The sequence below is a fragment of the Bos grunniens genome, chromosome 28, assembly GCF_055505025.1.
Source record: "Bos grunniens cultivar Pamir isolate PY7600 chromosome 28, Bosgru_T2T1.0, whole genome shotgun sequence".
Lineage (NCBI taxonomy): Eukaryota > Metazoa > Chordata > Mammalia > Artiodactyla > Bovidae > Bos > Bos grunniens.
In genome coordinates, this window is record NC_141192.1 from 27,784,083 (window position 1) to 27,798,443 (window position 14,361).

The 14,361-nt window shown below is 45.1% G+C and overlaps 2 protein-coding genes across 2 annotated transcripts in view; one reads left to right on the forward strand and one right to left on the reverse strand.

The window, feature by feature from the left end:
* Nucleotides 1-9,372, reverse strand: part of ZNF365 (zinc finger protein 365) — a 27,504-nt gene extending 18,132 nt beyond the window's left edge. The window contains exons 1-2 of the mRNA XM_086382283.1: nucleotides 9,236-9,372; nucleotides 6,797-7,553 (exon numbers count right to left, since the gene is read on the reverse strand). Of these exons, the coding sequence (XP_086238409.1) occupies nucleotides 6,797-7,539 (743 nt within the window). The 5' untranslated portion in view covers nucleotides 7,540-7,553; nucleotides 9,236-9,372. The remainder of the gene's footprint in view (nucleotides 1-6,796; nucleotides 7,554-9,235) is intronic.
* On the forward strand, nucleotides 9,009-10,120 carry LOC147343054 (uncharacterized). Its single transcript, XM_086382284.1, has one exon. The coding sequence runs from the start codon at nucleotides 9,130-9,132 to the stop codon at nucleotides 9,643-9,645; it is 516 nt and encodes a 171-aa protein (XP_086238410.1). The 5' UTR covers nucleotides 9,009-9,129; the 3' UTR covers nucleotides 9,646-10,120.
* Nucleotides 10,121-14,361: the final 4,241 nt, after the last annotated feature.

Here is a 14,361-nt window from a genome sequence, read left to right on the forward strand (position 1 = left end):
CCTCCAAGCCAGATGCTTACTTCTGCACACGCTGTTCCCTCCACCAGGGTCCCTTCACAAGCCCCCTCTTAATGATCCTTCTAGCCTCAGGCTCCCAACAGGCCGGCCCCTAGACGTGGGCGAGGCGATCTGCTGTGTTCTTCCGCAGAACCTGGTAGCCTGCCACAGCACACTCCAGGGACTAGTGTGCCATCGACACCATCAACCACAAAACCAGGGACTTCGGGGTCCTGGCCTGCCTCTTCACTGCGACTCCCACAGCCCCTAGCGTGACACCAGAACACATCAGGGTCTCCACAAACTTCTGCTGAATGCGTGAAATGTGTTATTAATAACTCCATCTTTAGTCAAAAATCTTGAACTGACTAAAAGATTCTGAGGTTTGTTTGTCTCTTTTGTCAGACAATTATTGGGCCATAAAACAAGTAAGTGACCTACAACAAAGGTACCTTCTACAGAAATAGAGGTGGGATCTAAAATTGATGCCTCTTTTCTATTCTTAAACAACACTTTAACAGCTACCATCCCAAGGGCAAAGCTCTACCCCGTTATTTAAATTTCATTTTGCATTACTGATTTATGAACCTCTTCAGAGTATACGAAACGGTAAAAATACCCCTGGTTAAAAATAGCCTAGCTATTGATCACAGAGCACCTCAGACAGACTGTAATGTCACCCATGAGGCAAATCCTAAAACTAGAGCCAACCGCCTCCGAGTGCTGGAAGCCTGGCTGCTCACTCAGAGCTCGGGGTCAGCTCCTGTGTCCCTGGAGGGGCCCACAAGGTGGAATCCACACCTGCTACACGTCAGGAGCCACATCACACTTCCACTCGGGTCAGCCCTTTGCCTCATCTTTCTTTCATGACCTCCTGGAACACACCAAAAAGAATACAATTCTAATTAAGGACTTAAAAAAAAAAAAGAAGAAGAAAATCAAATTATTCTTATTTGCTCTAAATAGATCAAAACCACATCCTAAGCCCCTCAGTCCAGACAGAGAGGGTGGAAGGGGAAGGGAGGACGGACATGAGAGATAAGGGGCTCCACAAATTTCTGCTGAATGCATGAAATGTGTTATTAATAACTCCATCTTTAGTCAAAAATCTGTAACTGACTAAAAGATTCTGAGGTTTCTTTGTCTCTTTTTCCAGACAAGTACTGGGGCATAAAACAAGTAAGTGACCTACAACAAAGGTACCTATTACAGAAATAGAGGTGGGATCTCTTTTACAAAATTTGAAAATTTTGGGGGGGGGGTCTCCAAATTTTATCAGAGATCTAAGAGGGCATGTTTGACATCCTGTTTTTTCCTACATTAGTCTGTAAGTCTGCACGGAGCACAGCCTGCATAGGGAGGACTCCATTCAAATAAATGCATTAAAACATGGAGCAGACACCTCGCTGTTCCACTGAACTCTCCATCTAACGTGAATTTTCTAAGCCTGCTTCCTAGCTATGGGTCAGTCTGGAGACCAAGTTGCCCGCTCACTGCTTTAGTTGATCAAAGATGGGAAAGTGGGTTCAGTTGTGCAAAGGAAGTTACCAAGTCAAACTTGTCTTTCAAAGGACAGCATTCGACAGCCAGCTCTGGATAGAAACCTAAATGGCCATTCCTAGCTCAAGCCACCCCTGGGATGTCTCTTTTAACACACCCCTCATGATGTTTAATGTCTGACTTATCTGCTCATCTACTCCTGTCATAGAAGCAGGAACTGGACTCCTTTGGTTATCACTGTATGACCAGAACCCAGAACAGTACCTGGCACTCAGTAGGCACTCAATAAAGAGTTGTCTTCTGGCCGACACCAGCCTGGGAACAGGACAAATGACGAAGGAAGAAAGTAAAGGTCATATCTATGGCAGCTTGCAAGGGAGGAGTATGGAACGACATGGAACTACAAAGAGTCCCCCTCACTGCCATCCAAGGCTGGCAGTGGCACATACTCCACCCTGACTGGGCATGAACATCTAGAGGGCCATGTTCACAGCCCTTGTTGGAAGCTAGAAGTCCTGAGCTGATGTTCCAGGAGCTTCATATCATAACTATACTGATGATGCCGCCATTCCCCATTTCCCAACACTTCTGATGCTAAATGATGTCACCATGCCAGGCCTCTCAACACAGCAGAGAAGTAAGCCCATTCCAAAACAGGCCAGATTTAGTATTACCTAAGTCTTGATGCTCTGGGCAACCCATTTTCAAAAGTCTGGCTGAGTGAATTAATGGAAAAGGCACTCAGCAAAGAGACAAGAAATTCGGGTTCCCATTTCAGGTTTGTTACTAAATTTTTGTCCCTGTCATTCTACTGTTTCAGGCGTTATTTCTGACATGTGTAAAATGAACATGGTTTCTTTCCAGAACGGAAAGTACACAGTGCCCTCGGGGTTCATCTCTAATAGTCACCTCTCTGATGTCCTTCAATGTGACTGTCCTCTGACTACCAGTGCAAATCCCACCTTTCCTCCTCACTCTTCAGTGTGGCCTCAACACAAGGGAAAACCCTTTCTCCAATGTTCATCAGCTTGAAACCGTGGTTTGTATTTAAGCAGTGAGTTTGAACATGGGTATGACTTATTCTTCCTATGTAGTGTGGAAGCTTCTTAGGGAAAAGGACCAAGAATGTTATGCGTTCCCCCCGCCCCCACACCACACACACACACCTAGCACAGCGCTGGGCACATCACAGGTGCTCGGGCAGGGCTTTCCAACCTTGCCAGCACCTGAGTATGAAGTAAATTTAGGATTACTGCTACTACACTGATGTCCTCTGAACCCCAGGTAACCAAATCGGCCAGGAGTCAGCTACAATCCAATCCATGTCTATCTTTCTAATTAAGGGATACCCTACTGCAAGGCTGGCCAGGGTCGATTTACCTGATCATGGACAGTGCTACCTACAAGCTCTAAATATTCTGGGACAAGTAAATACAGTATCTGTTTGCATAAGACTTTTAAAATTGCACAGACTGAAAACAATGGGCAGTTTCTTTCTTGGATGTGCACTCCAAAAACAGAGATACCTCTCTGTGGAGGTACAATGAGACTCGCTCAGAAGTACAAAACTCTGCCAATTCAAACAATCTCTTACACAGCATAAAGATGACTTCTATATCCCAGCTGGTTCAGCCTATAGATGGCCTCAAGGCAGAATCAGCCCTTAAGTCTTTTATTTCAGTATGAAGAAAAGGATTTTTTTTTTTTTTTTTTACTTCAGCCATGCTGCACGGCTTGTGAGATCTTAGTTCCCAAACACAGACCAGAGATGGAATTGTGCCCTGTGCAGTGGAAGTCCGGTGTTTTAACCACTGGACTACCAGGTAAGTCCCAAAAAGGATTTTAAAGTTGAGGGGGAAATCCATAATCAAGAGAACCTCATGAAAATGTCAAAATACTAGAAGTCTGCTTATTTTTTAAACCAAATCTACCATCTGTATCTTAAAGGGTCCCCGGAGTTTAAGTCAATTTCAAATGGGACTGTAACAACCTACTTTTTCTCACAAATGAGCCTTGAGAGCTGAGGAGACGTGGGTTCGATCCCTGGGTTGGGAAGATCCCCTGAAGGAGGACATGGCAACCTACTCCAGTATTCTGAGCTGGGAAATCCTATGGACAGAGGAGCCTGGCAGGCTATAGTCCATGAGGTTGCGAGAGTTGGAGACTTAGTGAACAAACAATAACAACAACAAACAGGAGAGCACAGCTCCTGATGTGTTTGTTGGGCAGGCAGGGCCTTCCGTACCTGAAAGGTCACCTCTTTTCTCTGGTGGAAGCCACAGCACTGGAAGGGAGTGGTGAGGGGGGAAGGAGCGTGGCTGAGCCAGGCTCATCTGGTCAGTCACCCTGGCATGACAAATGGACAGCTGGCCTGCTCTGCTCCCCACCCTGCGGTGGGGGTGGGGCTAGCTCTAGCCACCGAGGCCGCTGGCTACAGTCGCTCTCTCAGACCAAGGGCTCCACTGTCCTTCCTGGAAAGAACACTCTTTCAGTCCTATTTTATGTACAGAAAGAGTGATTATTTGAGGCATGAATACAGAAATTAATGGGACAGGCCAAACGAATGCGTAACAAAATGAAGACTTTGTTTATCTTATGTTTAAAAGTTTAAGGCAGTTTCACTACATTTTCACTTAAAGTGGTTTTTGTTCTGTTTTTGTCACTGCTGTTTTTCCCCTGGTAGTCCAAAAATGTCATACTAAAACTCAACTCATAATTTATCCTTAGGTATACACCCCAAAATGTGAACAAAGATATATGTACATGGACATTAACTGAGACATTACTTTTTAATACCAGGAAAATGGAACAAAACCCAGGTACTCCTCAGTAGCAAACAGATTAGAACAGTATGTGTCATGATTCCACTGGGAAAACACAGTAACTCTATACGTGCACATAAAGTACCTATGACTGTATGCATGCGGGAAAGGTCCATAAGGATATCCACTGACCTAAACAGTGGCTGTCTCCAGAGAATGGGGAGGGGGATACCTGAAGAGGAGGGAGGACTTTAACACATACAATTTTGCCCTGTTAAATCTTATTTTTACGAATATATTTAGTTTTCTAATTGGTCCTCTGGTAACAGCACTGGATTAACCATATATAACATATTATCACTGCTGATTCATGCATGGCCCACTTTTATTGAAGTTATTTGACCAGTGATTTTTCTAATAATAAAGCACCCTCGAACACAAAATGAAAGTTAGATCCTTGACAATAACCTGCTGCTGCTAAGTAACTTCAGTCGTGTCCGACTCTGTGTGACCCCATAGACGGCAGCCCACCAGGCTCCCCCATCCATGGGATTCTCCAGGCAAGAACACTGGAGTGGGTTGCCATTTCCTTCTCCAGTGTTTTGATATTTGGCAAAACTAATACAATTATGTAAAGTTTTAAAATAAAATAAAATTTAAAAAAAAAAAAAAAAAGTGAAAAGTGAAAGTGAAGTCGCTCAGTCGGGTCCAACCCTCAGCGACCCCGTGGACTGCAGCCTTCCAGGCTCCTCTGCCCATGGGATTTTCCAGGCAGGAGTACTGGAGTGGGGTGCCATTGCCTTCTCCGACAATAACCCAGATCTAACCATATGCTCCTCCCTACCATCGTATTGTTTTCCCATGTTCCAGGGAACCACCACCCCAAAGCCCATCTCCCTTATTACTTGTGTACTTAATAAATAAAACATGACAAATAAATAAATGCACACAATTAATTTGGTTGCCTTTTAAACTGACTGCTCTTCCACCAAACAGAAATGTCACAAATTTAGCTCCACGCTCTTCTCTGCACATAAAGCAATGCCATCTGCCGTTTCCTCAGTGGTGCAGTGTTACTCACCCTTGGTGCTACAGCAAGTCAAGGCACTAACTTCCCACCAGGAAATACCAAGAGCCAAGAGCGAGACATTTTTCAAAGGAGATCATTTCCATAGGAGTAAAGTAAATCAGTGGCTGATTCAAATCTGTCCTCACCACATGATTTAAAAAAAGTATCTAGTTGAGCAGTGCAGGCTTTTTCTCCAGGCAGGCGGTAAGCATTTAGTAATAGCAAGTGATGATCTCTTTAATACATAGGATTTCTCAGCCTCTTACCAAGTGGAGGAAGCTTTAATTACTACATTTTAAGAGACAACACCAGATAGAAGAGTGCCAGAGGACAAAGAAAGCATGAAATTAAGTCAATCTGTATAGCACACCTCAAATTATTTGAAAACCTTCCTTTTAGGCTGTTTCAGTCAATCAATTTTTATTTCCTTTGGTTCTATGAATTCTGAGCCTCCACTTAAAATTAAACCCAACATTCTGCATTTGGGATATAACACTGCATTGTTACATATACTTTTCTAGTTTGAGATGAATCCATACTTATTGATAAGGAAATGCTTTTCCAAGTATGATAATTTTTAAACTAACAGCTTCTCCAATCACCTGTAATTTGTAAAAACCAGCGTCAACTCTGCAAGCAGGCATGACTAAGTCTAGTATTTTACAAAAAGAAAATTCTCAAACTTAAATCATAAAAGTATGGCAATCTCAGATGCTTCCTCTGGGTTTCCTAATGTCTGCTTCTTTGAAATAAAAATTATTATTAATAGATTCTCAGCTACTAATATTTAATTAACACAGACAGGTAATACAAAATGGCTAAGAAGCAAAAATTATTTATATTTAGACCATATTGGAGAAGGAAATGGCAACCCACTCCAGTGTTCTTGTCTGGAGAATCCCAGGGATGGGGGAGCTTGGTAGGCTGCCATCTATGGGGTCGCACAGAGTCGGACACGACTGAAGCGACTTAGCAGCAACAGCAGACTATATTTTTATATTTGAATAAGACAACATCTCATGTTCTTGATTTTATTACATGGAGTTGTCAATAAGACAGGGTGCCCAGCACTCCCTTTCTGCCTTCCCATTCAACTCAACACCCCTATCCCCCCACCCCCTACCCCCCTCACACACACACACACACACACACACACACATACACCAGGAATGGATCCCACCATGGACAGAGGACACTTGTAGTAGACATTTGTAATGTCTACAGTTTCTAAGGTGAGAAGGAATACAATATTTCAACTTTCAGGTTGCTGAGCTGGAGGCCATAGCAGAGACGGTAAACTGTACTAAAAGTCTTGAGTCTCCCACATTCAACTATATCAATGGGAGACTGCAGCAAGGTACCTGCAAGCAATTAAAACCAAACTATGCTTCACACTTGAGTGTAACGTGGGAGTGGGTGGGAAGTGTCTAAAGCAAGGCGGTTAGCATCCATTTTCAACGCCACTTACTCTTCTTTCCTGAGAAGCTCCTCTTCGGATTCCGTCAGGCGTTGCCTCAGGGCTGCGATCATCTCCACGGCCACATCCACCTGTCTGTTCAGGGCTCGCTCTCGTCTCTGAACTTCCTGCTTCTTCTGCGTCAGTTGCACAAATGCCGCCCGAACTTCCAACAGTTCAGCAGTTTTCTGGGCCAGTTCTTTGGTGAGTTTATCAATCCTCTTCTCTATGGTCCTGTCCACAGCCTCGACCATCCGACTGAACTTTTCTCTGACATGTGCCTCGAAAGCTGCTTTGGTGTCTGGGGCAGGAAGGCCTGGACTGGCCCTCGGGGCATCCGGCGAGTCTGCACGTAGGTCTACTGTAGTGTAGGTCTGCACGTACGACACAGGCCTCTCTGCCACCATCTCGAATGGCTTCCTGTCCTTGGAGTGTTCGTGCGAAATACTATACAAGTTAACATAGCTTGGTTTCTGCTTTACTATGTTGCCACAGCTCTGCAATTTTCCCTGTTTCGGGGGTTCCGAGGAAGTGACCAGGTCTGTGTCTTTGAGGGATGGAAAGAGGCTGCATTTTGTCAAGAGGGTTCTCTCCTGGTAGCTGTGACTAAATTCCAGATGGGCCCTCAACGAGGACAGGCTTCTAAATCTGGTATGGTCCCCACATCTCGGGCAACGGAAGGGCAGGCACACAGCGACATTCTCAAAGGACTCCTGCCAGGGGTATCTGCTTTCCTCAAAGGCCTTCTGTTGCATTACTCTAAAAGTTCCTGGGCAGGGAAGAATAAAACAAGTAGTTTGCATGTCTGTTTAAAAAAATACTACTGAAATGAGCTGATCTCCATGGGGACAGAGGCTTTGAAATTCCAAATTACTTTTACATATAATAACTAATTAAAATTAAAACGTATAATCCACGAGCCAAATCCAACAACATTCCACTCATTTCCATATTGTCTACTGCTGCTTTGCGCTAAAGGATGGAGGTGAATAGTTGAGATGGAGGCCCTATAGCAGGCTAATTCAAAATACTTTCTACTTGGTCTTTACAGAAAAAGTCTGTCAACCCCTACTTAAAGATAAAAAAGATGGTTATCACTCCCTTTTCACAGATGAGGAAACTGGAGCAAGGAGGTAAAGCAATTAATCCAAGGCCAAAAGGAAGTGTCAGATTCCCACACGGAATTCAACTTTCCTGCCCTCCTGAATTTAGTACAGTCACTGCAAAAACACACACTATTTTACTGAGGACCCTGATAAACATGAAAAAAAAAAAAAAGAGAGAGAGAGAGAGAAACTCATATGAATTGTCAAAACAGGTCCTAAGACAGCAAACTCAGCAACCTTTCTCAAATATAGGAAAAGTATCACTCAAACTAGTGCAGTGGCATTAAGCACACTATCAGCTGAAAAATTTTCAATCTGAGATTTCTGCCCTTAATTTTAAAATTATTGCTGTGATGATTTAAATTAAAGTGTTATCATAATAATGCTGCTCCCCTAATACTCCAGATTTACTGAAATCTGGAAACCCAATGTATCAAAATACTAAGTGGGGCCACAGATAAGGTTTTACTAAAACAGAGTGTTCTGGATGGATTTGTCTCGACTCTGATCCTGTTTTAACATGACGACCTCTAGGGTGGCCAAAGTTTGAACCATGTAGGTAACAGCATAACTCTTAGTAAAGGGAAGTTCTTATTTCCTCGTAGAAATTTATTTTCTTAACCCTAGCAACAGATGACTGTTAGCAGCCCAATTCTGCCAGCAGGGCATATCTAGTCCCTCCAGGAATGGTTTCTTAAATGTAAGTAATAAGCACGGGACCCCAAAGGGAGGGAGCCAAGGGTCTTGGCTAAAAAGTACTATTATTGGGCCCTCAACCTCTTTGAAAGCAGAGGTGCCAGTGGTCCCCACACAGTAGACAAAGCTTCCCTGTTAATAAGCCTCTGCCCCCAAAGAGGGGAACCTCTTCCTGTGCTACAGCAAGCTGTTTAAACACGCGTGTTCTGGGGACAGGAGGCCAACTCTGGCCGAAAACGCAGGCCAGACGTGAAAGAAGGGGTACCAGAATTCCAGGGAGTAATGGGGAAGGAATGGCATCCCCGGATGGGGAAACCCGTGCTGATGCACCCCGGGAGTGCGCCAGCTTTCAAGAGCCCAGCGGGGGCCCCAGTTCACAGGGTTGGCAGACAAGCCCTAATTTCCTCTGCCTTAAGCGGGGCAGGCTGGAAATGAGTGTGCCTCGGGGGTCCCGGCTCTCCCCACCCCAGCTCCTCTGCGTGCCAGCCCGCCGGTGCCAGAGTGGATACGTGCGCACACGAGTGCCCGCAGGCGAGGGCCGAGATGCCCAGCTCCCCGCCGTGGTGCGGGACGGGACCTGCTGCCCAGCCCGGACGGCCCCCTCTGCCGCGCCCCCTGGGCCGGGCCGCGGGCGCAGATGCCCACTTACCCGACTTGTTGCTGCAGCTGCTGCTGCTGCCACGACGGTGCTACTGCTGCGGGAACGAAGCGGTTTTCAGCAGAGCCGTAAATCAGGCTGAGCGGGCCTGCTCTCACCCCCCGCGCACCCCCGCGCTGGGACCAAAGCGGCTTCCAGGGCGGAGCGTGGCGCGTGCCAGCGGGGGCGGCGTGCGCGGTTGCCGGGACCCCGCGCGCGGAGAGAGCTTTCGCCTCGGGGGTCCCGGACCGCCGTGGTCCCGCGAGGGACACCCCAGCTCTTCCCGGCTGCCGAGAGCACCGTCTGCCCTCTCCCAGCCGCGGAGCGGGATGGGGCTCAGGATTCCACTGACATCACCGGCAGAGGTGCCGGGATCTCTCCCCGCTCCGGGGGAGGAAGGGGGAAAGCGTGCCAGCCTCTGAAGCGCTGCGCTTTCTGCAGGCCCTGGCAGGGTTTGTTTGGACTTTACAGTTATCGGGGAGCGGGAGAGTGTGCGTCAGGATGAAGCACGGCCGGGCATCTTCTTTGAAAATCTGCCAGCAGGAAGATGCGGGTGTATATGTTAGGACCTCTTCATTCTGTCATCCCAGAATAACTAGCCTCGATAGTCCATACTTCCTAGCGGAGTATGCTGGTGCTGAGTTAACCGGCAGAACTAAGTCTAGAAAAGTATATGGGTTGTGAATAAAGAAATGAGACCCCTACCATTCGCACTCCCATCTCTGAGATACACCCTCCCCCTGTCCCCCCAAGCAGAAGGGAAGATTTCCCATCCTAAAGAGAGGTTTCTTCCTTTCTAAAGGACACAGATGACTCAGCTTTTTTTTTTTTTAACCTCTTTTGGAATATTCCTAGTCTAACTGTTGAAATAAAACCAGAATAAAAGTTACCATTGGGTTTTCTTGTCAAAAAGAGATTTTGTTCATCTGCAGTTACTCTGATGAATATTAACTCCACAGGGTGTCTCTATTCTCAGAAGGTACTGTTACTCATTTCAACCTTGATTTTAACTGTAAATATCTCAGATTTGGGGGAGGGGTGCAAATGAATTATCACATCAATGTAATTAAGAGTCCAGGCTCTGGAGTTAGGCTTGATTCAAATCCTAGTTCTGGAATTCAAATGTGTTTTATAGTAAATATGGTGATTACATTTACCAGAAATTGACCTTAGAAGAACTGAACAGGGCCCCCTGTTTGTATAAAGCTCCTGTGAAGGGAATGCAGGTCAGATTACTGTTCCTTCTGCATGTCTGCAACAGGCATGTGTATGCAGAGTCCCCTGGGTTGCAGAAGTAAGTGACCTGAAGAGCAGAGACAGTCCTTTGGAATCAGACAAATCATTTCACACACTGTCAGGTAATTACGAAAATCCAGGGTGATTATGAGTGAACTTGTTTCAGGCTGACTGAGGATTGATTTAAGTAGCATCTGCTGCTAGGTCTTCATCTCCCTAATGCAACTAATTGCATTCATGTTTTGTTTTTCCACCAGTGTAATGGTGTACCTACTATGTGCCAGTACTTGCATCACTTGCATCAGTTAATCACTTGCATCATTTAAGCTTCAGAGTCAGAGCTGTAATCTGGCTTTTTAGCCTTCACCAGAATAATCTACTAGAGCACTCTATTTCTGTTAAATTTCGTTGGCATGGCAACCACCAAGCAACACCATGGAAAGTGCCTTAAATCCCACAGCAGTCTGTTAGCCAGAGTGAGTGAAAGAGCACAGAGTATACGGAGGCTAAAAATAGGCAATTTACAGGGAGGTTTCCCCTTCCCCACTAGGAGGAGTGCAACTTACTTGCTCCCTTTAGTGGAGTCAAGTCTTCCCTGGTGGCTCAGAAGTAAAGAATCCACCTGCAATGCAGGAGACTTGAGTTTGATCCCTGTGTCCGGAAGATCCCCTGAAGGAGGAAATGGCAACGCAGTATTCTTGTCTGAAGAATACCATGGACAGAGGAACTTGGACTACAGTCCATGGGGTCACAAAGAGTCGGACACAACTGAGCAACTAACACTTTGGTGGGATCAAACATGAGCCAATTGAGAGAGTGCTCAAATTTTTCAGTTTACAGGTTTCTTCACCCCAACACCTGGACTGGAAATGTGCAGACTCAAGGTCTAACACCAGTTTCACTCCCTCATTAGCTGTGTGAGATTCAGTCCAAGAGGGGCAACATCTCTGGGCTTTAGTGCCATTACTTATAAAAGGCAGGGCCTGGAATGGACCAAGGGCTCTCCAGTGCTACAATCTTAGTTGCTAGTTCAGTTAATGTGTTTGTCATTTCCTTGCTAGTATGGATGGGGTGTCTAGCAAAGAGGGCATGGCAGGCAAGTGTGGTGGTGATACAGTTTGTCATTTGTCAACAGGCGATTTGGCAAAAATGAGGTCATCTCTGGTAATAACAGCTGTCATACGGCATGTTTACCACATGCTAAGGAAGGTTCTAAGTGATTTTCACATAATATGCCATTTAACCTTCCTAACTGGGCCAAGAGAGAAATTACTGGTGTCCCTATTTCATAAGTGAGAGTGTGTGTATGAGTGTGTGAGTGTGCAAGCATACATGCTTAGTTGCTGAGTCATGTCCAACTCTTGGCATCCTGACAGACCTCCTCTGTCCATGGAATTCTCCAGGCAAGAATACTGGAGTGGGTTGCCATTCCATTCTCTAGGGGATCTTCCCAACCCAGGGATCAAACATGGGTCTCCTGCACTGCAAGTGGATTCTTTACCATTTGAGCCATCAGGGAAGCCCCATAAATGAGTAAGCTGAGTCATAAAAATAATATAATTAATAGATCATATTTACACAAGTAGTAAATTATTTGGGCTTCCCAGGTGCCGCTAGTGGTAAATTATTTAGTTGGAATTTAAACACTGCTGCTGCTGCTGCTGCTAAGTCTCTTAAGTCACGTGTGACCCCAAAGACAGCAGCCCACCAGGCTCCCCTGTCCCTGGGATTCTCCAGGCAAGAACACTGGAGTGGGTTGCCATTTCCTTCTCCAACGCGTGAAAGTGAGAAGTGAAAGTGAAGTCGCTCAGTCATGTCCGACTCTTAGCAACCCCATGGACTGCAGCCCACCAGGCTCCTCCGCCCATGGGATTTTCCAGGCAAGAGGACTGGAATGGGGTGCCATTGCCTTCTCCAATTTAAACACAGACTACCTAAATTCAGAACCTATGCTTGACCATTATTCCATTGTACCCCTAGTGCTCAGATCATTGCCTGACCCCCCAAGGGTCCTCAAAAACTAACTGTTGAATGTGCAATGCATGACTGCTATGCTAGAAGATTCTCAGTGAGTATTATTCACAAAACTTCAAAGCCCGGTGTTCCTTTCTTAGTAGTTTATAATATGAAAATAAACCTTTGAGACGTCTCCCCTAAGAAAATGGTTGGGGGCGGGTAGAAAACATATTGCTATGGAATAAAATATACAGAAAAAGATACAGTTAAAATACAAGTATTGTTAGGTAATGAGTTTGGATTACGTGAAAAATGAATTATGCAACTGATGTTTTGTCAAAATAGGGCCTATTTTCTAGGACCTACACCTAGGCCATTTTCTTCTGTTTTAGTTGAAAGTTATATTTGTTTCTAAAAGCAAGAGGGGGGAAGTGGGCACTTATAAGTATAGGCATGGAGAACTGAACTTGAGAATAACATATAGGCTATAGAAATAAATCTTCTGATTGGGAAGAAGAATTCCCCCCACCTGCCCCATCTCAGCCTTCCACGGCAGTACAGGAGTGATTTTCTAGGGTTAAGAGAGAGGTATTTTATCAGGTGGCTCAGAACTAAGATCATAAGGTGAATTAAAAAGATAACTTCTTTGGAACATTATTATTGTAAGGTGAAATTAATAATGTACATCAGTCTTGACCTTCTAGTTTAATTCCTCTCTAAAAATGAGTTGTTAGTGTATTTTGAACTTTTTATTGGAGACGAGTATACATATAATAGTTTTTCATATGGTAAGTGTAAATCCTAACGAATTTCACAACCAGATACATTCCTGTGACCAACATCTAGATCAGGAAACAGGGTGATTTCCTGCTTCTCACAACACTCCTTGGTATTCCTATTAAATTACACTTGTACCCTCCTCCATCAGTGTAACCATCGTCCTGACTTGTATCACAGAGGGGCTTAGGCTTGCCTCTGTGTGCTTCATGTAAATAAAATCCTATTGTATGGACCCTTTTTGGTTTTAGTAGATACTGCCTAATAGTAGTCAAAAATGTACCAGTTTACAAACCTTCTAACAATGTATGAGAGTTCCAAATGGTACCTATACATCCCTTTCAACTCTTGGCATTTTCTGACTTTAGCCATTCTGGTGAGTGTGTAGTAGTAATCTCAAGCTGTGGTTTAATTTAGAAGTTCCTGATGGCCTTTCCATACTGTTCATGGGGTCCTCAAGACAAGAATACTGAAGAATGCTAAAGAATGCTCCAACTACCATGCAATTGCACTCATCTCACATGCTAGCAAAGTAATGCTCAAAATTCTCCAAGCCAGACTTCAACAGTACGTGAAACATGATCTTCCAGATGTTCAAACTGGATTTAGAAAAGGCAGAGAGGAAACAGAGATCAAATTGCCAACATCTGTTGGATCATCGGAGAAGGCAATGGCACCCCACTCCAGTACTCTTGCCTGAAAAATCCCATGGATGGAGGAGCCTGGTAGACTGCAGTCCATGGGGTCGCTAAGAGTCAGATATGACTGAGCGGCTTCACTTTCACTTTTCACTTTCATGCATTGGAGAAGACAATGGCACCCCACTCCAGTACTCTTGCCTGGAAAATCCCATGGACGGAGGAGCCTGGAAGGCTGCAGTCTATGGGGTCGCTGAGAGTCAGACACGACTGAGCGACTTCACTTTCACTTTTCACTTTCATGCATTGGAGAAGGAAATGGCAACCCACTCCAGTGTTCTTGCCTGGAGAATCCCAGGGACGGGGGAGCCTGGTGGGCTGCCGTCTATGGGGTCGCACAGAGTCGGACACGACTGAAGCGACTTAGCAGCAGCAGCAGTTGGATCATCGAAAAAGCAAGAGAGTTTCAGAAAAACATCTACTTCTGCTTTATTGACTATGCCAAAGCCTTTGACTGTGAAGATCACAACA